The sequence below is a fragment of the Aythya fuligula genome, chromosome 17, assembly GCF_009819795.1.
Source record: "Aythya fuligula isolate bAytFul2 chromosome 17, bAytFul2.pri, whole genome shotgun sequence".
NCBI lineage: Eukaryota > Metazoa > Chordata > Aves > Anseriformes > Anatidae > Aythya > Aythya fuligula.
This window is the reverse complement of record NC_045575.1, coordinates 1,822,048-1,844,254: the sequence shown is the minus strand read 5'-3', so window position 1 is coordinate 1,844,254 and position 22,207 is coordinate 1,822,048. Positions and strand designations below refer to the sequence as shown.

At 59.3% G+C, this 22,207-nt stretch overlaps 1 protein-coding gene across 2 annotated transcripts; it reads left to right on the top strand.

Annotated features, from left to right (window-relative positions):
* The first annotated feature begins 700 nt into the window (after positions 1–700).
* Positions 701–21,410, top strand: RPH3A (rabphilin 3A). Of its 2 annotated transcripts, none has more exons than XM_032199141.1 (21): positions 701–754; positions 7,150–7,237; positions 7,439–7,450; positions 7,995–8,105; positions 12,986–13,115; positions 13,203–13,289; positions 13,662–13,827; positions 14,190–14,216; positions 15,606–15,728; positions 16,194–16,274; positions 16,355–16,402; positions 16,477–16,674; positions 17,327–17,406; positions 17,687–17,761; positions 17,994–18,103; positions 18,526–18,652; positions 18,780–18,836; positions 18,998–19,149; positions 20,240–20,321; positions 20,606–20,702; positions 20,924–21,410. In XM_032199141.1, the coding sequence occupies exons 2-21, from the start codon at positions 7,161–7,163 to the stop codon at positions 21,052–21,054; spliced, it is 1,971 nt and encodes a 656-aa protein (XP_032055032.1). In that variant the 5' UTR covers positions 701–754; positions 7,150–7,160; the 3' UTR covers positions 21,055–21,410. The 2 variants fall into 2 exon arrangements, with proteins under 2 accessions (XP_032055032.1, XP_032055030.1); XM_032199139.1 differs by having other exon boundaries at positions 7,436–7,450.
* The last annotated feature ends 797 nt before the right edge of the window (positions 21,411–22,207 follow it).

The following is a 22,207-nucleotide window of genomic DNA, read 5'->3' as shown; positions in this document are numbered from 1 at the left end:
GCCCCATATTGAGTGGGGCATGGGGAGAGGGGTGCTGGGCAGGGAGCTGGGGGCTAAATCCAGGTGGGGGGGTCAGAAAAGTGCTGGGATGCCTGAAAGGGTGGGGATGGGAGATCCCTGGGGATGGGGTGGGAGATCCCTGGGGATGGGGTGGGGTGGGAGATCCCCAAGGATGGGGATGGGGATGGGGATGGGATGGGATGGGATGGGATGGGATGGGACGGGATGGGATGGGATGGGAGATCCCTAGTGATGGGATGGGAGGTCTCTGGGGATGGGGATGGGGTGGGAGATCCCCAGGGATGGGGTTGGGGTGAAATGGGATGGGGATGGGGTGGGTGATCCCTAGGGATGGGATGAGAGATCCGATGGGATGGGAGATCCCTGGGGATGAGGTTGGGGTGAGATGGGGCGGGGTGGGGTGGGAGATCCCCAGGGATGGGGATGGGATGGGAGATCCCTTAGGATGGGGTGGGAGATCCCGAAGGATGGGAATGGGGTGGGCTGAAATGGGATAGGGTGGGGTGGGAGCTCCCCAGGGATAGGGACGGAGTGAAATGGGATGGAGCGGGGTGGGAGACGGGATGGAGACGGGATGGGCTGGGGGGGCTGGCAGGGGGGCTGGGGGCGGCTCCCAGGGCGGGCAGCAGCAGAGCGGGGCCGCCCCGGCCGCGTCCCCTCCCCGCGCCGCCCCCTCCCCGCTCCGCAGTGCTACGGAGCCGCGCTGCGCCCAGCCGAGCCGCTCCTGGCACAGGTAGGGGGGCTCAGCCCCACCGCCCAACCCCCTTCCCCCCCCAAATCCCCCTTTTTCTCTTTTTTTCCCCCTTGGGTTTGGGGTCCCGGGGGTGCCAAACCCCGCCGGGATTGCGTTAATTCGGATTCCAGGCAGGAACCGGCGCCGCTCCGCTTCGCTGCCGGAGAGCTCCGGGGGGCTCCGGCACCAAAATGGGGGGGGGTCGGGTGGTCCCCTGCTCATAGGGGGGGGGGGCTGCAATGAAAAGCAGGGGTGAGGGGGCTTCAAAATGAGGAGAGCCGGCTCCGGGGGGTGGCCAAATGAACCCGCTTGCTTTAATTACCGGCATCGCCAGCCCAGGCTGCAGCTCAGCCCGAAAATAAATGGTGTTAGCGCTGCGAGACCGGGCTTGATGCGATGATGCATCGCTCGCTTGTGCTGTAGGGGCGGCCTCGAGAGCTGCCTTCAGCCCTGCCAGGGGGGTTTCGGGGGGTTTTGGGGCTGAGCCCCCCAGCCAGGGGTTGCCGCAGCATCCCGCAGCCCTGTCCGCGGCCTCCCCAGGAGAGCAGCGCTGAGCTGGGGGGCTCTGGGGGCTCCAGAGCTGCCCCTGGTGCTGCGGTGGGATCTGCGTGCCCCCATTTGGGTTGCAGGATGGATTTCCAGACCCGCCGACCCCGCTGGGAGCGACCCACGGGGTACATCCAACCTCCCTCGCTGGCCTCCAGCCTGCCCGGCTCATCTTCCTCCTTCTCAGCCTTCGTTTTGCACCGTGCCAGCTCTCCAGGAGGGCAGAGGAGCATGCTGAGCACGGGCAAAGAAGGATTTTGTGTGCAGCCCCCTCTGTTGGGTGTCAAAGTTTGGGGACACTTTGCTGGGCGGCGATGCCCACCCTGGTGCTGGGCGCCCTGCTCCGAGCTGTCCTGCCTGCACACAGGTGTCCCCCTGGGAGGCTGTGTCACCGCAGCTGCTGCCAATTAGTGGCAGTGGTTAATGAGGCTCTGCTCCCTCCCCCCAAGGCACTGCCTTAAGGCCAGGTTAATTAATCCCCTCTCCTCATTAAGTTTCTGCTGTGCCATGGCTGCAGACCCGGTCCTTGGCCTCTGCGGGGCAGCTTTTGGGGTCCCTCTCCACCTCCCCAGCTGCGAGCACTCCCTCTGAGCACCCTTTGCATCCCCAGCCCTCACCCTCGCAGGTGCTTCTCGGAGTTTTACATCCCTAAACTTCCTCGAGTCGGTGTTGTGGGGGGGTCCCTGCATCGTCCTCCCATGGGATGGGGCTGGTTCATCCCGGTGGTCCTTGCACCACGTCCCACGAGCTGCTGCTGAGCATCCTGCGGAGCAGGAACGATGGCAGCACCCCCGGTGCTCTCGGTGGCACCGTGCAGGCACTGCCTGGCCGGGGAGCCCGGCACAAGTCCCGCAAACCCCAACGTGATCTGTTTTATTTTTTTTTCCCTTGTCTGTCCTTCTAGCCATTAATCACCGGGAGTAAATCCCGGTGACAGCACCACAGCAGTGCTCGGTTTGTAAAGGAGCTGTCGGAGGAAATGTCACCGTGCTTCTCAAACAGAACGGGCTGCTCGCTGCTGCTCGGGATGGGTTTTTGGAGGGGAGGATGCCGGGAATTGGGGAGGGAGAAAAGGCAGCTTGGGGCAGGGGATGGAGCTCGAGGGGAGCGGAGGCGTTGGCCAAACCCAAAGCCATTTGTGGGGCTCGTGGTGCTGCTGCTCCAGGCTGGGCTGCGGTGTGTGTTTAGCTGGGGGCAGGGAGAGCCAGGGGGTGGGTGCCACGGGATTGGGGCACCCAAGGGTGGCCAGAACTCAGAGCACTTTCATTTTCTTGTGTGCCCATCATCTCTGCGTCGCTGCGCCTGCAGGCATCACCGTCACCTACCTGCTGGCTGCATTTGGACCTAATGAGTTGAGGAGTGCCAGGCTGTGGGGCTCTGCTTCCCTTTTACCTGCTTCCCTTTTACCTACAGGGGTCTCTCATGGGGCCAAAAGGTGAAATAACCCCGAGGTCAGCACACGCTGGCTCCGTCTCTCTCCCAAAAGCTGAATTTCCAGGCCTCCTGAGCTCTGTGTTTGCTGCAGTGTGGCCGGAGCACTTTGCCCCCAGCATCTGCCCGTGCCATCCATCCCCCAAACGCATCTCCCCTGGGGCCAGGAAGCAAACACCCTCAGAGGGGGACGTGTCCTCAGCTGGGCTCTGTGTGCCCCGGGTGGCTCTGCCCTGTCCCGTGCCCTGATGTCCCCGGGTGGCTCGGGGCCAGCCAGCTCCGGTTACCGGTTCCACACCTTTCTGCCAGCGGGGATCTGCCTCTCATTTTCCTTTTTGTTGAAGGGAAGTCTCTAACCTGTCAGTTTTCTGAAGTGTGAGCCATGAAGCAGCTTGCTTCTTTTACCCCAGCTCTCCAAAATGGTTTGCACCCGAGCTGAGGTGGGGCGCAGGTGGGGTTGGGGTCACTTGGGGCAGGTTTGGGGTGCGCAGTGCCTGTGCCAGGCCTGCGGTTTGGGGTCCCCGGTGGCTTGTGCAGCTCCCCTGGGTGCCCAGTGCGGGGACGCAGTGGACAGGATCTGGTGAGTGTAGCTGCTGTCTGGGAGAGACGCAGCTAAAAAATGGGGTTTTGGGGATGTTTGTGCACATACAGGGGAACGGGGGGCTTGCGGTTCTGCAGCAGAGCCTGAAGTGGTTGGTGAACACACAGCTCACTCTTCTCACTGCTCGGATGATGGCAAAGTGGTCGCTGTCCCAAAACCTGCACCCAAAATCCACACCCCAAATCCCCTGGGTGTGGGGCTGGAGCTGGAGAGCCCCCTCGTGCCGCCGCTTGCCCGCGCCTCGCTTTTCCCTTCCCATCCCCAGCCAGGCAGCGCAAATCCCCAAACCCCGGCAGGGACAGGATGGCGTTTGGGATCCTAAAAGCTCCCGGCTGGTGGTGACACGCCGAGTGACATCTGCCTGGGCCCCCGAGCGGCGTTTTGGGGTGTTGGCCGGGGGTCCGGTGCGGGATGGCGAGCTGCCGCCGGCGCGCTGCCTGCGAGCGCCTTGCGCCGGGCGAGGGGGCAGCCTGGCAATCCTGCTCCTCCGAAGCAGATTAATCGCATCAGGCTTTGTCAATGCAAAAATTACCTCATCATTGGCACTGGCAGGTGGTGTAGAGCAGCAGACTTATTCAATATTTAAGAAAGCTGCATTGCAGAGCCGGGAAGGCTGGGGAAATAGGTTGCCTGTGTCAGTGTCTTTGCCGGCGGAGACGATCTCTGCAGGCACCGTGAGGTGCGAAATGTTGAGCTCGCCACAAAAGCCTGAATATTGCACCGGGAGCCTTTAAAACACTGAATTTTCTCTTTTCTACCCTGGTACGGCACATACCCGGAGCGCTAACCCCGTGGTTTTTGGTCGGCCCCTCTCTGCAGATGCCCACTCGAGGGGGGCAGCGGCTTCGGGTGCCAGCACCCCCTCGCCCCCCGGTGCCCCGACGTGGGGCAGGGTGGGCTCGCGCCACGAGGCTCCCACAGCCCTTCCCTGGGTGCCGCTGCTGCGTTTCAAGCTCTGGCCGTGGAGCTGCGAATTCCCCTCCTCTCGCCCTGGCACCGTGCGGGGTGGTTCAGGGCTGTTTGATCCCTCGTTATTCAGGCAGGACCAAACCCATGGGCTCCGTCGCACGGAGGCAGTGGAGCGGCGTGATGAGCATCACGTGGCTCTTCCTCAAGGCCAAAAATTCGGCCCTGGCTGCTATTCCTGGCCGTGCCCGGGCTGCTCCTCGCTCTTCCCCGGCTTTTTCTGCTTGTGGTCGGGGAATTTGGCTCGTCCCCACCTGCTCGGGGACCTTTGGGGCTGGCAGCTCTCGCCACCAGCCTCAGCGTCTGCGCTGGAGGCAGAGCCGAGCCCTGAACCACGCGGGAGATGCTCCCAGGCTGGGTTTTGGCTGGGTTTATACAGCTGGCAGGGTCGTGCCAGTGATTTCCACAGTGCCTGGGTCGGCTGCGAGCAGGGGCTGTGTCATTTTGGAAGGCTCTCCCCTGCTGCCACGGGGGATTTGGGCAACCTTGGGCGGAATATTGCCATTTCAGCGAGCATTTCCCAGCCCCACCGCCCCGTGGCTCGGGCTGCTGCAGCCTCCTGCTTGCTCGCAGGGCTCGGGGTGGGGAGAGCTGCTGCGAGCCGTGGTTTTTTTTCTTTGCCGTGCACTAAAAGTGAGTGCCCGAGCACGAGGACGAGTGCTTGCTGGACGTAATGCAGAGCAGATCTCTGAGATTTATTATTTATAGGCGAAGGGAGAGGCTCGGGGGCTCCTCCAGCTGCAGGCTCTCATCCACGAGGAACCCGCGGCCTCCCTGCTCTTAGAGAAAGGAGCCACGGGGGTGGGAGGAAAAGATTTGCCCCCCCAGCTGAAGCACTGCTCCTCCCCAGGCCTTTTTCCTAGGAAATCCCAGGATTTTTCCCTTCTCCTTGGCCCTGCTGCTCTGCTATGGGCCTCCCACCTGCCCTCGGCCCCGAGCACCCAAAGCTCGTGGCCACGGCGCCCTGGAGAGGGGCAGCGTGGATTTAGGGTCACGGAGCCCCCGGTTTGGGGTTGATGCATGTGCCTGGTGGGGCCATAAATCGCCAGCAGGAGCTCGGTGCTGCAGTGCAGGTGCTGGAGGGGATGGAGAGGAGCAGTGTGCTTACTGAGCCGACCTTGTCCGTCCCAGCCTTCTGCTCTGGTCACCGTGCGAAGCCAGCGGAGCACTAATTACCCCCCTGCTCTGCTCCTCGTACGTTTATTTCTGAAGTTGTGAAACAGAGGAGATCCTCAGACCCCTGCTAACTCTTCGGGGAAGGATGGAAAAAACCCTGCAACATTGCAGAGAGGGAAGTGGAGGACGTGGATTTCCCCCTCCCCTCCCTGCTGGGAAAGCTTCGTGCTGTTCGTGGCTCAGAGTTTGGGATTTCAGCTCCCAACCCTCCCAGTGCCCCTCTTTGAGTTTTGCTGGGAGCTGGAGGTGCCTTTTACCCTACAAAGATCCTTCTGCTGTGCTTGGGTCACCTCTGGTCCTGCTGGATCCCCAGCCCTGCCCGGCCTTCGCTCCCTGGTGCCGCCATCCTCCTCCTCATCCCAACACATTTTGGCTTTGTTCCTCTCCTCTTGCTGGGGCTGTCCTGTCCCCGATGGGTTCAGCCCTACCTGCACTCAGCTCCCCAGGGGGAAAAAAATCTCCTAATTCCTTCCCCTGCTGGGCTGGGATGCGGACACAGCCCCAGGATCAGCACCTGCGTGGGTACGGATGGAGCCTGCCCTGGGCTCCTGGTGCCGGGAGGTGAAGCCAGGGCTGACCTCCTGGGAAACACATCACAACCCGGGGCCAGAGGCTGCTGAAGTCAGCAAAGAGGTCTGAAATTGCTGAAATCCATCTTTTGGGGGCTGCTCTCCTGTTTTCTGGGACCCGTTTGCAGCCCTGGGACACCCGCATCGATGCTTGGCACCGGCGTTCCCCTGCGGGACCGAGCGGGATGGGTTTCCCTGATGTTTTCCCGTACCAAGGGAAGATTTGCAGCCCCGACACCACGGACAGGGCTCTGCAGAGGGGTCCGGGATCTGTTTTCACTTTTTTTTTTCCCCCCCAGTCGTGCTGCAGGCAGGAGGCAGCAATTCAAATGCAGGTGCTGCGAGCAATGCAGGCGGGGCTGCTGCTGAGCACCGCTTCTGCGCTCTGCAGGGGTGCAGGGACCCACGGACAGACGGATGGACAGACAGACAGACCCTTAGCACCCACCCGTGGGGCTGGCATCAGCTCGGGTTTGCCACCCAGAGCAGCCCCCACATGCCATATTGCCCTGGAAGTGGCAAAAATGGGTGAATAAATGGCGATATTGGGTGCTTGGGTGGGAACGAGCGAGCTGCAGAAAGGGAGCCGGGCTGGGTTTCACCTCGGTCGGCTTTTTCCTGAAATCTGCCGCTTTTTGCTGCTCTGGGAAGGCTCTGAACAGCTCCCTGCCTGGCTGAGCCTCTCGCAGACGAGCAGGCACGGGCGCTGTGCTCGGGTCCTGCTGCCGCCTCCTCCCCCAGCCCCGCTCCGGGTTGCGTTTCCCGAGGACTCGAGCGAACAGGAACGCAACAGCAGGAGTTTTATCCCAGCAGGGGTGTGCTGGGCTTGGGGGGGGAAGCTTTCCTCCTTTGTAGGGTCCTTTTCCTTTGGAAGGACCTGGGCTGCTCCATCCCTGCTCCGTCCCCTCCTCGGTGCCAGCGGGGAGGGCGGCGATGACAAAGAGCTCTGCCCTACCCCGGTGGGCGAAATGATGGATTCGTCCCCTCCTGCAAAGACCAGGCGAGGCGGCTGGCTCCCCGGTGGGATGAGTCAGTGCCCGACGGCCGCTAAATAGCGCCCGGCTCGCTCCCAAACTCACTCCCCAACTCGCTCCCTGTGTCCCCAGGACCCCCGGCGATGACCGACGCGGTGGTGGGCAGCGGCTCCGACCGCTGGATGTGCCCCGGAGACAGGACCATGTCCCTCCGAGCAGGGTAAGAACTGGGGCTCCGTGCTGGGCACCATGGGCAGGGCACTGTCCCCTCCTCAAGTCCCCATCCTGGTGGGACCGGGCTGATTTTGGGGTCCCCAGGCACCGGGGGGAGCTTGTAGGGGGGGCAGAGCGCAGGTGGAGCTGGTGCCATCCCATTTCTCCCCTAATCCCTGTCTCCTCTCTTTCCCTGTGCCTCCAGCAGCGAGAAGGAGCAGTAAGTATCTCGTTTTCTTTAATTATTTTTCTCCTCTTGCACTTTGCCTGCTATTGATGGTCCCAGGAGAAGAGGAAGGATCTCGCCCTGGGTGTAAGAAAAGCAGTTCTGGAGGCATCACCAAGGGATTTAAGGAATTTGGGGCAGCCTGCTTTCCCCCAGAGCTCTGCAGCCCAGGCAGGGGGTGTAGGGGCAAGGTGCTGAGCAGCCCCAGCACCTCGGGCTGCGGTTTTAGGTGCCCTCAAAGCAGCTCTGGGACATGGGAACTGCGAAGATGCTCAGAGCCAGGTCATCAGACCTTCTTTTTAACATCTACTCTGAGCACAGGGCCGGGATGGAGATGCCACCGGAGGGGACAGCAGGGACAGGCTGTGCCACGTGCATTGCCCGTGGGACACCACCCTGGGTGCTTGCTGAGCCTCCACATTCAGGAATTGATTTTTCCCTACTTGGGGGAATTTGGTGCCTGGCTGTTCCCAAAAAAAGGAAAAAAAAAAAAAAATGAGCCTGGCCCCGGCGGCTGCTCCCTGTCCTCTCCCCGCAGGCTCCCTCGGCCGCGGAAAGGCGAGGAGCTGACGGATGAGGAGAAGGAGATCATCAACCGAGTCATCGCCCGCGCCGAGAAGATGGAGGAGATGGAGCAGGAGCGCATCGGGTGAGCGGCGGCGGCGCGGGGGGGGCTCATTTTTTGGGGCTGGAGGGGCTCGTTTTGGGGGGCGATGGTGCCTGGGCCGTGCGGTGGAGGGCACCTCAGTGGTGTGGGGACGGCACGCTGCGCCCTGGGCTCAACATTTGTATTCTGGTGGAGTTTTCAGCCCAGAAGGGATCGTTGGCGATGGCTCGTTTGGCAGAGCGGAGCTGATGCTCTTTGCCCAGTGCCTGTGTCCTGAGCCCCCCACGAGCAGAGCTGCAGCTCCCCAGGAGGCGTCTGCCTTGCTCTGGGAGCAGGGCTGGGTCCATCGCAACCCCTGGCCACTTTTTGGCTCAGAGACCTGCTCCTCAGCAAGCCCTCTGCCAGGCTGACCCAGTCCTGGAGCCTTCCCCCACCGGTCCAGGATGAATTTTGCGCTTGGGGCCGAACACTGCTGCAGAAAGCAGCTCGAGGCACCTCCGAGTGGCACGAAGAGCTGGGTTTGGTGATTCATGCTCCAAAAGCGCTTACGAGCAGCATTTCCCCAGCTTTGCACACTCCCAGCCAGCTGCGGATTACGCTCAGCGGCGGCGCTTCTTTGGATTACATTCACGTGAATTTGAGCAGCGAGGGAGATCTTTATTTTATTTATTTTTTTTTCCCCCCGTTGTGCGTTCCTGCGGACCCGTGGCGCGCCGAAGCGCTGCCTCTCCCCCTCGTGCCGGAGCCAGGGGAGGTTCCTGGTCCCCATTCATGGGTGGCCACCCATTTCCCAACAGCGTGTAGGATTCATGAGCTGTAGGATGAAAATAATATGGGGTGGCGTCCGCAGCGGGCTGGTGTGGCATTGCCTGGTGGGGAACCTCGGGGAGGTTCTCCAGGAGAGCTCCGGGTGTTGCAGGATGGTCCTGGGCTGCTGGCGGGGATGTGGTGGTGCTGGCCACATCCCTCAGTCTGCCAGGTGTGCCTGGGAGGTGCCCCAAAAGGCCTGGTTTTAGGGGACCTCCATGGATTTTCTATTCCTGTGCGGGGGAAAAACAGGAGTCCCGTTTATAAGGAAAAAAAAAAAAAACAAGATTTGGTTAATATAAAGAATAGTTTATATGAAGTGAGTGTCCTGTCTAGAGGGGGAAATACTTGGAGTCGCCTCCACAAATCACAGCTGAGGGTTGTGTCTGGGCCGTACTGGGAGCACTGGAGCACCGATAACACTGCAGGTGTGGGGTCCTGGCTCCCCAAACCCCCCAGCCCTGTGCCCCCCGCCTCCACCGCCCACAGCAGGACGGGAGCCGATCGATTTTGGTCTCTGGGAGGTGTCTGTGGAGGCAGACTCGTGTCAAAGCCAGCCCAAATTAATCAGTTGAAGGCCTATTTTTAGCAGCGGGGTGGATGGCGGCCGGCGGGATACGTGGGCTGGATGCTGATGAGGGTTGTAGGACAGGGGGACAGGGACACTCTGGGCTTTTTTTTTTTTTTTTTTTTTTTTTTTTTTTCCGTCTCTGTTGTCTCGTAGCAGGGAGACTGGAAGGATAACGGGAGCTGAATCATCCTAAGCAGTGCCGTGGGCACGTCGGGCTCGGGCTGGTGAAGGACTCGAGAGCAGCCGGGGCGTCCGGGCGAGTCTGTGGGGTGGAGCAGAGCCGCGGCCGTGAGGCTGCAGCATCCCCAAAATGCCTTGGCGGATGCAGGAGCACCCATGGGTGCTCTTTAACCACCCGAAGGTAGAATTTCATGTCTCTGGCCACTCCTGGAGACCTCCTGGGAGAGGATCTGCTATAGGGCAGGGTTGTGTTGCAGTTGGGCTGCTCATTGCCGGGACGATGCGCGCGGTGCCGCGGCAGGTGGCCAAAGGCCCTGGGGATTAAGTCATTAACCTCGGTGGGCAGCAGCAGGGAGGCTCCACGGGGACCCCGCTCTCTTCCTCGTGCTCAGACAGCCCAAAAATAAAAATAGGGGATGATGAGGGCAGGGTGGCTGCTGGAGGCAGGCAGAAATGTCGCAGGAGATGGCAGCTCCTGGAAGAGACGAGGTTAATGCGTAGCCAGGGGACAGCTCACGCGCTGCTTGATTTTGTGGGATTTTTTTTTATCCCCAAACCTCTTCCCTTATTTCTGAGATGGGGATGAACCTGTGAAATTACAAACCTCTGGTAGGGCATCACAGGAACGGGGTCAGCTTTGAAAGCAGGGCTGTAAGGCTCCGGCGATGCTCTGCCTTTCGCTACCTGTGCTCCTGTAAGGGCAGAAAACTGCTTTGAATTTTTCATCCTGATTTCAATTCTTTTCTTTAAATTGTAGCTCAGCTCTGTTTTCTCCTCCTTTTTTCGTGCTGTTAAAATTAGCTTTGATTTTAATATTCAGACCTTGAAGGCACGTTATTTCCCATGGAGACAGGTCAGTGCGTAATTGCGCAGCCGGGCTGTGACCCCCCTCGCCTTTCTCTTCCCCTCCTCTTTGCCATGTGGGTCCCGTCCCGTCCTGCAGCCACCTCCAGCACCCTGCTGGGGTTGTTTTGGGCAATTTCAGACCCAGAAAAATGTTTTCCACCACTCCTTGCAGTGCCATGGCAGTGAGCATCTAAACACTTTGTGCCAGCTCCCAGCACCATCAGCACGCGGTGCCGGTGGCTCTGTCCTCCCCGGGCTGCTGCTCGCTGCAGGCACTCCATTTGCTCTCCCAAACCATATTTATGGGCCAGGCGGATGTTATACTACCAGGGAAGTGTTTTACTGCTGTTATCTCAGGCACACGTTAAGCGTTGCAGATGCTCCGTGTTGCCCGGCCCTGCTATCGTGCTGCCATCAGCCGCTCCTGCATATTTCCTGGGCAGATGACGGATGCTCCTCTCCCAGGCTGAATCCGGGAGCTGTGATGCTCCCAGCTGCTCCCGCCAGCTTCAATTCCCCCTGCTTGTTTTATTTTTTGCTCCCTGTTTTAACAATCTGACACATTTTCTCCTGCTCTTTGACGCCGAGGCCGGAGGGATGGGCGCTTGGAGGTGTGCGTGGTGGTGAGGAAACGGAGCTGTAACCCCAGAGGTGTGCAGTGGAAAGTGATGAACTCGATGATTATTTTATATGTGTCATAAAAATGAGGAAAAAAGATGACTTTCTAGGATGGAGAGGGATGGAAGGCCCGTGGGAAGGCAGAGGGCTTGCTCCTGGCCATGGGCAGAGAGAGGATGGTGAGATCCAAGCAGCCGCCGGCCCCGCGGCTTCTTCATCAGGTCCCAGCCTCAGTCTTTCCTGGCAGGTTCACCCCAGGACTTGTATTTGAATGTTTTAGACGCTTCTCTCGTGACAGCCTTTGGATCAGGAAAAAAGCAAGCCCAATTTCTCTGGCTTGAATGGCTGTTTTAATTAGCCAAATGGGCTCCGTTTTCAATGAGTGCCACAGGTGTGCTCGCTGCCTGCTGGAGCTCTTCCACCGGTTAAAAATCCTCTTAAGGAGCAGCTTCTGCTAAATGAGAGACTGGGAATGATTTTGCAGCTAAATAATGAATCTCTTGAAATGCCAAGGCTTTTTTTTTTTTTTTTTTTCCCCTCATTTTTTTTTTTCCTGCTTTGATTGTGCCATTTGTTCTAGTTTCTATAATAAGTTTGTTTGGGCTTGCAGATTTCCAGCGGGAAGCTGCCTCTCTTTGGAGCCGAGCTCTCGCAGCATGGAGAGGGGGGGGAAAAAAAAAAGCAAAATGAGCTTTGCTGCTAAGAAAATAAAGGGTTTTGTCCCAGGAGGGGACAACGAGTCCGTGCTGCGTGCTGTGTGTGGGCTGGGAAGCACCGAGGAGCAGGACCCTGGGGAGGCTGACAGCCTCGGCTTCCTCGCGGAGCGCCGCGTCCCCGCTGCGGGCTCGGTTTTGTGGCTGCCGAAGGGCTCCCAGGGGCTCCTGTCGGTCCCATCGGGCATTTTATGGACTGTCAGAGGACACCTTGGAACCCACAACTGTTTTTTTTCAAGCTGCCAGCCCTTCCCAAGGACCCACGCGAAATGAGAGCGGCGCGCGTCGGCGCGAGGCACGGGGAGCCCGCGGCACCTCTGCTGGGGCTGGGAGCGACTCGGAGGTGCCGGCAGCGGCAGGGCCGTCGTAAATCTGCAGCTGTCATCGGACATGTGGGAAAGTCTTCGAAGTGCCTGCCTTTTTCACCGCGTGCTGCCTTTAGCAGCTTTGTCAGATTTGGGTCACGTTGTGGCAGGAGTGGGGAAAGCCCCCGCGGGCGAGGTTTTTCCACCCTTTGCTCTGGTGGGCTTGTTTCTCCTCCTTGCTTTCTTCCTTTCTTTCTTGCGCTTCCCTGCGTGGCGTAAATAATGGGTTTTCTCCTTCCAGTGCTATTTTTAGGGCCAGGACTCGGGGCTAGCTGATGACAGCCTGCTGCTGTGGGGTGGGCTTGGCAAGCCCCCTTTGTGCTGCGGGGTCTGTGGGACTCGCGGTGGAGGGTTTTACCTCTGCGGTAGCCAGATGTGCTCTGACAGCCTCACCCCTGGGCTCTTTGTGATTTACTCTAAGATTTTCAGCAAACTCTGCTCGATATTTTTCCATGGAAAATGAGAAAGCCAATTAATTCCCTCAGCCCTCTCACTAAAGCCCTTCCGAGATCTCTTGTGGCTGAATGGATTTTTATTTTTTTTTCTTCCATTTGGGCAAAAGCCACTTGGTCGATGTCGATCTGCTGTGCCAAAAGGTGCTGACTGGGCATTTTTGTGCACGTGGCGGAGTCCGTGCCAGTGGTAAAAGTCAATAGGACCAGTATGGTAAAACTATAGGGGAATGTGATATCCCAGCGGGTCCCCTGGGATGCGTTCCTCCCACGGGTGCCTTCACGTCCCGCTGCTGGGAAGAGGTGCCTGGCCCCAGGCAGTCGTGGGGCCGTGGTGACAGCCTGGATGTCCCCTGTCCCCTCTCGCCAGGCGCCTGATGACCCGCCTGGAGGACATGCGCCGCAGCGTGCTGGGGGACGGCGTGAACCGCTGCATCCTCTGCGGGGAGCAGCTGGGGCCTCGCGGCTCCGCCTGCGTCGTCTGCGAGGACTGCAAGAAGGTGAGGCTCTCCTCCACCCCCGCCTCGTCACCCCCGGAGCTGACGATCCCCTCGGGGTGCCCCCATGGCTCTTTGCTTTCTCCCCAGAACGTCTGCACCAAGTGCGGCGTGGAGACGACCAACAGCCGCCCGCACCCCATCTGGCTGTGCAAGATCTGCAGCGAGCAGCGTGAGGTGAGCGTGGACGTGGTCCCCTGCCCGGGATGGACACAACAGCCCCTGCCCCTGTTTGTGCCCTGTCCCACCCCGAGCCCCGGGACAGGAGCAGCAGCAGGCCAGGGGATGCTTTGCCTCTGCCCCATTTAACCTCGTCCAGCCACATCGGCATGGTTGCTGCAGGATGCTCTTGTTTTGTGGGTCAAAAGCCTTTTTTTTATTTTTTTTCTTGCAAATAATCTCAGCCTTGAAGGTGTGGTCATGGCAAGACCCATCCCCGGACACAAAAAGCCAAAGAGCCGATTAAATAGAAAGCAGGGGCTGTGGGGTGGGGATATGGGGTTGCACGTCTTCAGCCCAACGTGCCCACCCCCTGCCTTGTCCCCCCAGGTGTGGAAGCGCTCCGGTGCCTGGTTTTTCAAGGGTTTGCCCAAGCAAATGCTGCCCCAGCCGATGCCCGTCAGCAAGAGCAAGGTGCCCTCGGCCCCCAGCGAGCCCAGCCCCGCGGAGCCCCCCAGCCAAGACCCCAAGCTCCCCGCCCGTGCGCCCAGCCGAGGTAGGTGGCACTGCCTGGGGGTCCCGGCTCTCCTCCCCATCACTCGTAAGGGTGAGCCCTAGCAGAGTGCCCAGAGCAGTCACGAAGGCCGAGTGCTTTGTAAAGGGCCCGTTTCTAACCATCCCTGCACGTGGAGGGTTTTCCTGTGCCATTTGGGGTCTCCGGGTTTGGGGGATCCCCTGAGCGAGCAGCCCCGTGCAAGCCGCCAAGGCGCCTGGCCGTGTGTTGGGTTCATGTGGGAACGTGGTGCTGCAGGAGCTTGGGATAAATAATAATAAAAATAGGCAATATGGGCAGCCAGTGGCAGCACAGCCCGGGTGGGCAGCAGCTTCACCACTTCTTGCTCTGTTTGTGCTCCCAAGGCCAGGAGGACGAGCAGGACCGCTGCGGTAAGCGCCGCCGTGCGCCCCCCCTGCCCGTGCCCTCCTCCCGATGCCTTTCCCGGTGTTTTCTCCCCGTGCTCCCTGCTGTTGGATGCTGCCCAGCGGGATTTTCAGACCTTAGAAAATCTCCCTTTGAAGCCTTGGGAGGCTCGTGGGCTCCAGGGATGGAGCAGCCGAGCTGCTCGGGTCTCTGCGTCGGGTTTCCACCTCGTGCCATGCTGCGAGCGGACAAAACGAGGTGGGGACGCGGCGGGGGCAGCCTGGCCAGGGGCTCTTCCTCCTCCTCTTCCTCAGCCTCGTTGTGCTGAGCTGTGCTCCCTCCTGGAGGCAGGGACGGATCCTGGGGGTGCTGTGGGTGCAGGGGTGCCCGGCTTGGCCACAACCCATGTTACAGCTCGCAGTGCTGGTGGGCTGGCAGGGCAGTGATCTCCAGCAGCGGCTGGGGAACCCCTTTAATTCAGACCCTATTTAAACGTGATGGGAACTGGCGTAATTAAGCTCCACAAGCTCCCAGCAGGCTGCTTTAAGCCGCTGGCCCTCCTGCTGGGCAGGGAGGATTTGTCACAGCCGCTCCTGGCCACCAGCACACCCACAAACTGCCTGCGATTTTCCTAAACCTCCCTCATAAAATTACCCCGTGCCCCGCTGTCTCCGAGCACCAGGGCTCCTGCTTTCAGCCTCCTTTTTCCCCTGCTCCCCCTGTGCCCAGCACCCCTCGCCACCCCCCGCAATCCGTTGCGTTCGGCTTTCTCCTTGCACCCGCCGCCCCAGAGGGCGCAGCCAAGGATAAACACCCCATTTGTGTCACCGCGGAGATTTATTCCCCCCTACGAGCCAGGTGAGTGCCGAGACCTTTCTGCGCCCCGTCTGCGGGCTGCAATTTATCAAGGAGAGGCGCTCTGGGCACCCCGCTGCGCGTGGCGGTGATTTATCCGCCCGGACGGCGGAGGTAAATGAGACGCAGGCAGCTGTCGCCGGTGGCTCGCTAAGAAATGGAAGATGATCAGCAAAAGGAAAATATGATGTCCCGTCCGCGGAGCTGTCATGCCATTAGGGGTTGACGGGCGCTGATGGATGCCTCTATCCTTGTTTTTCTCTCGTGCCTCCCGGTGTCCCCGTGGTGCGTGTGCGTCGTCCTTTGGACCTCCCCAAGCACCCTGTGTGGGCTCTGTGGGGCAGAGCTGTGCCCTGCTGGGTGGCTCGTGGTCTGCGATGCTGCAAAGCACTGTTTGGGATGCCCCAGTGGCTGTACCCATCCTCCTCCTCCTCTTTCTTCTTCTTTTCCTCCTCCCACCAGTGGTGGCCACCCCCTCGGTGCCTCCTCCTGCCCCCTTGGGCACGGCTGGTGGCCACACGAGGGGACGAGCCTCACCCCTGTGCTTCTGGCTCCCACAGGCAGCGAGGTGACAGTGGCCACGCGGGTCCGTAAGCCAGCCGAGGCCAGGACGGGGCCGTGTGGCAGCGAGGACACCGATGGCCGTGACTACGCCGCCGAGAGCGGGGCCACCAGGAGCCCCGGTGAGAGCCGCGCCGAGGGCTGGGCGCAGACGTGGGTGGCCACGGGAGCGCGGTGCCCACTTGTCACCGAGGGGCTGAGCTTGTGGGCGTGTTTGGTAAAGCTGAAAATGGTTGGAAAATGCCCAAATCCTCTGTAATTCGTGGGAAAAGGACAGGCTCAGGGGTGTGTCCAAGGGTGGGCGCTTTCCTGTCCCGTGCAGCCGCTTGGGGAGGGGATGACACCCGCGTGGCGTGGTGCTCCTGCCTGGCATTAGGAGGGAGCAGTGCTGAGCATTCTTCGAATTCAAAAACAGCAGGAAAAAAATGGTGATTTGGGGGCAAAAAAGGAGAAGGAAGGCTGGGGACAGCAGGGAAGTGGGGGCTGGCAGCGGGTCGGTGCCGCGGTGCTCCCCCTGCTGCGATGCTCCCCAACAGAGCCATCTGGGTGTATCCAAAATCTCCTCACCGCCCCTGCCTCCCCTGCAGGGGTGAAGCGAGCCGACTCCCTGCAAGCCCCACGGCCGCCCCCGCCGCCCGCTGCCGCCCCCAGCCCAGCAGCACCCGCAGGTAAGGACGCTGTGGGGACGGTCCCCGGGGATGGGGACACCCCGATGCTGTTCCTTCTCTAACCACCCATCTCTCCCCAGCGGGAAGGACGGGTCCTGGGGCGGCCGGCCGGATCCTGGAGGCGCAAGGTAAAAGTTGGGGACCCTGCAAGGGCTCTTTGGGGGGTGACGCACTCCGGGGACTGATGGGGTCTCTCCTACAGCGAACCCACCGCCAGGACCCCCAGAGCCAGCCCGTGCAGCCCCCAGGGAGGAGCGTGGTGGGGGCTACGCCGTGCCCCCAGCCCGGGAGGAGAGGCCAGCCCGGCCCCCCGCCGCCCCGCAGCCCCCTGCCCCGCTGCGGCAGCCGCCCCCCGAGGAAGAGGAGGAGGACGCCAACAGCTACGACTCTGATGAAGGCAGTGCGTACCCAGGGGGGTTGGTGCCGGGTGGGATCTGCGGTTTTGAGGGGAAACCCTGGGTTTTGGTGAGGTGGCTGCTGTGGGATGCAGCTCCCGAGTGTCACCGTCCCCCTGCCAACGGGGCTGTGACTCCTGGCAAAGAAATGTCGCAGCTGGGCTCTCCTGTGGTTCCTTTTCTCTGGGCAGAAACAGCAAAACCCTCCCCAAAACTTCAACCTCAGGTGCTTTGGATAGCTCTGTGTTCGGGAAGGACCTCAGAGCCCAAGGGGTGTCTTCGTGGTTTGGTTTCAGCCCCTGAAACCAAACCTTGGACTTGGAGCTTGGACTTGGAGATGATGGGGCAGGACCTCACGGGCTTCCAGCTGCCCATCCGCTCTGCCAGACGTCCTCAGGCTGGTGCTGGGTGGCGTGGTGTCCCCAGGGGACGTCCCCAGGAGGCTCGCAGGGTTGTGTCCCCATTTGAACACCAGGCAGCGCTCCGATGATCACGAATTTGGCTGGATGTGCACACGGCAGCTTGGCTGACGCCAGCGCCGCCTTTTGAGCAGCCCCGACATCCGAGCAGCAAATCTTCCCAATTATTGCTAATTGGGGCAGACTAAACAGAAGTTGGCTGGGCTTTTAACGAGGTGCCTTTTTCCCCTGCTGCCAGCCACGCTGGGTGCCCTGGAGTTCAGCCTGCTGTACGACCAGGAGAACAGCGCCCTGCACTGCACCCTCCTGCGGGCCAAGGTGAGCGCACGGCGGGCACAGACCACCCCCCGGCCACCCCCAGGGGAGCATCTCATCACCCTGTGCGTGTGTCACACGGCCACAAAGGTCCTTATCCCCTTTATTTTGTGGGTGTCAACGAGGTGCCCACCTCTCGGGGTGTGATGGGGCTGGAAGCAGGACTGGGGACGTGAGCTGGGACCTCCTGGCTGGGGGGGGGGACATTTTGGTGGCCCTGCTCGCTGTTCCCTGTCTCTCTCGCTGAGGATGCACTCCCCGTGTCTCCTTCGTGATCCTTCAGGGCTTAAAACCGATGGACTCGAACGGCCTGGCGGATCCCTACGTGAAGCTGCACCTCCTGCCCGGAGCCAGCAAGGTGGGTGTCCTGGGGGCTGCATCCCCATGGAAACACATGGAAACGCCATCAGATCAGGAAAGAGCTTAAATTCTTGGTGATGTTTTAGTCTGAACAAAATTTATGTATTAGAAATAAATCGGACTTGTTCTTGGACAAGTTGTCTCAGCTCAGAGGAGCGGCTCGGCTGCGCTCCTGTGCCCAAAGCCGCGTTTTGGGTGTGTAATTCCTCCGTCTCGTGTCGCTGCCGTAGTCGAACAAGCTGAGGACGAAGACCCTGCGCAACACCCGCAACCCGGTGTGGAACGAGACCCTGGTGTACCACGGCATCACGGACGAGGACATGCAGCGCAAAACGCTCAGGCAGGAGCGGGAGTGGGGGTGTCCCGGGTGGTCCAAAGTTGCTGGACTTTGCATGGATGCGTTGGTTTTAGTGGCCATTTAGAAAGAAAAAAATACATATTACCGATATTGGTCTTAATCTCTTAATGTATATAGGTTGGTATTTTCCACGCCAGCGTCCCAGCAAAGCACTAAGGGGTTTTTGAAAATGGTTCTTGCCTCCCACCTGCAGGAAACTCACCTTTTGTTCCTTGCCCCAACTCGCAGCACGTTAAAATTATTGATGCTTTCTGGCCACTTTTGGTTGGGGCAGAAGTGGGTGTCCAGAGGATGCAGCGGGGCTGTGCTCTGCCTGCCCCCACAGGGACTTTTGGGGCCGGGTTCGTGTGCCAGGCGTTGCTGCAACCTGCCTGATGTGCTCTCACTCTCCCCCTTCCCTCCAGGATCTCCGTGTGTGACGAAGACAAATTTGGCCACAATGAGTTTATTGGAGAAACTCGAGTTTCCTTGAAAAAACTCAAAGCCAACCAGAAAAAGAACTTCAACATCTGCTTGGAGAGAGTAATACCAGTGAGTTCCCGTGGCATTTCTTTGTCACCTTTATTTTGTAGATCACTAAAACTGGCTCACGGGAGGGAGCCCATTTGCCTCTCCCAGTCGCTCATGGCACTCTCTCCTTTTCCCTTCCCCACCCCAGATGAAGCGTACTGGGACGACCGGCTCGTCTCGCGGCATGGCACTGTACGAGGAGGAGGTAGGAGCCCTCGGAGTGCTGCAATCCATCTCTCCCGTGGCAACCCCTCCTTGCACCCTCACGGGGTCCTGCACCACAATTTCCTCGTGCCCCTCGTGTCTCTGCTCTGCCTGGACCCACCCCAGCCCCGCGTCCCCATCTCTGCTCCCTTCCCCTCGCAGGTGGATCGCGGCGGGGACATTGAGGAGCGCGGCAAGATCCTGGTGTCCCTGATGTACAGCACGCAGCAGGGCGGGCTGATCGTGGGCATCGTGCGCTGCGTGCACCTGGCTGCCATGGATGCCAACGGGTACTCGGACCCCTTCGTGAAGCTGTAAGTGAAAGCTGGGAGCCTCCCCGTGCCGTGGCCGTGCGGTCACCCGCTGTCCTGTCTCGGAGAGCTCCGTCCACAGCCACCGGAGCGAGCAGAGCACTTCCCAAGCACTGCTGGTGATGCTGGAGCGGGGTGGCAGTGCTCCTGCCTGGCTGAAATTCAACCAGGGTGGCCTCCAGCTGGGTAGCAGCATCGCTGAGGGGTGCTGAGGGCGTGCGGGTGAAGATCGGCTAATTTTGTGCTCGTACACAGCAACCTGTTCCCGGCTGCAGTTGTGGCTGCAGATGGGTGCTCATTGCTGTTCACTGCTTCAGGGAAAAACAAAACAAAACAAAACAATAATACAACCCTCTGTTCTCCCTAAACACCATTCAATAACTCTTACGTTGAGCACCCTGCACATCCTTTTTTCGTAGCTGAGCAGCACCGAGTGCTTTTCCTTCTCCGTCTCTCTCTTCTTTTTTATTTTCCATTCCCACAAACAGAAGCTTTCTGTTTTTAAACCGACTTCCATGTGGATCTGATCAACACCAACTGTGCAGTTCAGCTTCGGGTCTGCAGCCAGACCCCCAGAGCCTGAGCGTGAGCCCCTGCGGGATCCCAAATTCTTGGGGCAAAGCCGCCCTGGCTGAGCGTGCCGGCCTGCACTTCGTTCAACACTGCTGGGCTGTTTTTAGCTTTTTTAATATATACAAATCTGTCTCCCACATTCCTGGCTGGGTTTTCCAGCGGCCAGGCTGGGGACTAGGCAGCGATTGCCACTGCGGATGCTGATGGACCCGACTGCTCCTTCCCCATTCCCCGACCGCCCCAGCTCAGCTCCCTGCAGAGCAGCTCGGTGGTTTCCCCGTGTAGTCTGCCAATACGAGGGGAAAAAAAAAAAATGGTATTCAGGATTTTACTCATTTATTTTAGATAATTTTAGAAGGCAGGAAGGAAGGCTGGCTAACCCATTTCTTTGCTTTAAATATTTCCAGTTGTGTTTTTTTTCTTTGAGTCCAAAAACTCACTTTTTTTTCCCCCCCCCCCTAGCTTATAAGTTCACCCTCTTCTCTGACTTGAATTTTGAGCTGTTTTCTGTTGCCCCCAGTTGGCTGAAACCTGACATGGGAAAAAAGGCCAAGCATAAGACCCAGATAAAAAAGAAAACGTTGAATCCTGAGTTCAACGAGGTAAGGCTGGGTCTCATTTTTGTGTTCTTAAACCAACCCTAACTGTGTGTCACAGGCCGTGGGTGACCTCAAATTGTGGGGTGTGGGTGGAGGGGGCCCCCCAACCTTGGAGCCTCATCCACCAGCTTGATGAGAAGCTCGTTAGTGTATAAATGTCCTCTCACTTGATTATGAATACTGGTTGTACAGAGGGGACGTTTGCCATTCCTTATCTGTGTTTTTTGTTTTTTTGGGGTGGATTTTCCTTGGAAATGTGGGACAACCCAGGTGTTCTCCCTTTGTAGGAGTTCTTCTACGACATCAAGCACAGCGACCTGGCCAAGAAGTCTCTGGACATTTCTGTCTGGGATTACGACATCGGCAAATCCAACGATTACATCGGTGAGCTGCGGGCCTGCACGCTCTGGGTTTGGGGGGTGTGTGGGGCCCCTTCACCCTGTCCCGTCACCAGCACCCCACTGGGGTCTCCTGTGCTGGCTCCGGGGGTTTCCAGGAGGTTTTAAGTCTGGGAGGTGGAGAGAAATAAAAACACGGGGCCCATCCTAATGGAAATGGTGTGTGGGAATGTCAGCATCAGCTCTGAGCACGATTTCCCCCTCCAGGCGGGTGCCAGCTCGGCATTACGGCGAAGGGGGAGCGCTTGAAACACTGGTACGAGTGCCTGAAGAACAAGGACAAGAAGATCGAGCGCTGGCACACCCTCCAGAACGAGAACCACGTCGCCAGCGATTAAGGGGGGAGCCGTGCCCCCTCCCAACCCCCCGCCACGTCCCTGCAGGCCCGACCGACGTCCGTCCGTCTGTCTGTCCGTCTGTCTTCCAGCGCTGTCACACCTCGCTACGTGGCCCCGGCCCCGGGCAGCAGCACTGCTCTGCCTCCTCCGAGCATCCCCTGCCCTCTTCTCGCCTCCGCCTGAAACCTAGCCCAAATTTATTTATTTTTTTTATATTCACCTCCTTATTTTTTTCTCTTTTGGGTCATTGAATTATCCCTTTGTGTGATGCTGTCGAGCAATATTTCCCCGTGAGCATCCCTTAGACTTTTTTGCTCCTCCTGCCCCGTGCCACCCCATCCCTGCCAGCTCCTCCCTGCAGGACCCACAGCCCTGCAAGCCCTGGGGCTGGGGCAGCACGGAGGTGGCAGCAGGGGACTGGTGGCCCTGCTCGTGTGGCTGCAGTAACGAAGGAGCTGGCTTTGGTTGGGGTCACCCCACGAGCTCGGGAGCTGCAGCCCCGTAGTCAACGCGTCCCCTTTCCAACAGGTGGGAGGGAAGTTGGGGGAGAAGCTGTTTCCCACCAGTTTTCCCAGCTATTTTCTAGCTGCTCTGTCCAAGGATTGTTGCTTTACAACACCACAAACACTGGAATTAGCTGGGCCAGTTAGAGGTCTTCCAACTGATTATTTATTTATAGATTATTTATTTATTTATTGCAAGTCTGCACAAGAGCCGTCGTCTTCAAGCCGTGCCGTAGCCATTGTCTGGAGGTGCTTTAGTTGCTAGCGCCAGCAGGAGAGCCAAGCCTCTCCCGGGCTGCTGTTGATCATTTTGGGTCCCATTTCTGCTTCAGCTGCTCTATCTGGCCAGCCTCGAGCGCAGCAATGTCCCCGTTGGCACCGCTGGGACACCGGTGGCCAGCTCCCAGCTCTGCGTGCCGCGCAGCGCCCGACCCCAAACCCCTCGCCACTCGCTGCTGTAGCCTGTTCTGTGGTCTGAATCCAGCTGTGCTGCGGAGCTTCCTTTTCCCTTGGTTGGCTCGTTTTCCTATGCTCAATTTTATTTATTGACTTATTTATTTCTACATCCTTCCCCCAGGGAATTTACCCCACCTAGGTGCTTGCAGTGAGCATCTTCCTGGGGCTTCCCCACACAGCATACCCCGAAGTGC

What these genes read in the sequence shown, in the direction of transcription:
- RPH3A (XM_032199139.1), top strand. Translation starts at nt 7,161, where the DNA reads ATGACCGACGCGGTGGTGGGCAGCGGCTCCGACCGCTGGATGTGCCCC. An exon ending in TCTGCAGCGAGCAGCGTGAG is followed by an intron (nt 13,290 to 13,661) that starts GTGAGCGTGGAC and finishes TTGTCCCCCCAG; the next exon opens with GTGTGGAAGCGCTCCGGTGC. An exon ending in CAGCCCAGCAGCACCCGCAG is followed by an intron (nt 16,275 to 16,354) that starts GTAAGGACGCTG and finishes ATCTCTCCCCAG; the next exon opens with CGGGAAGGACGGGTCCTGGG.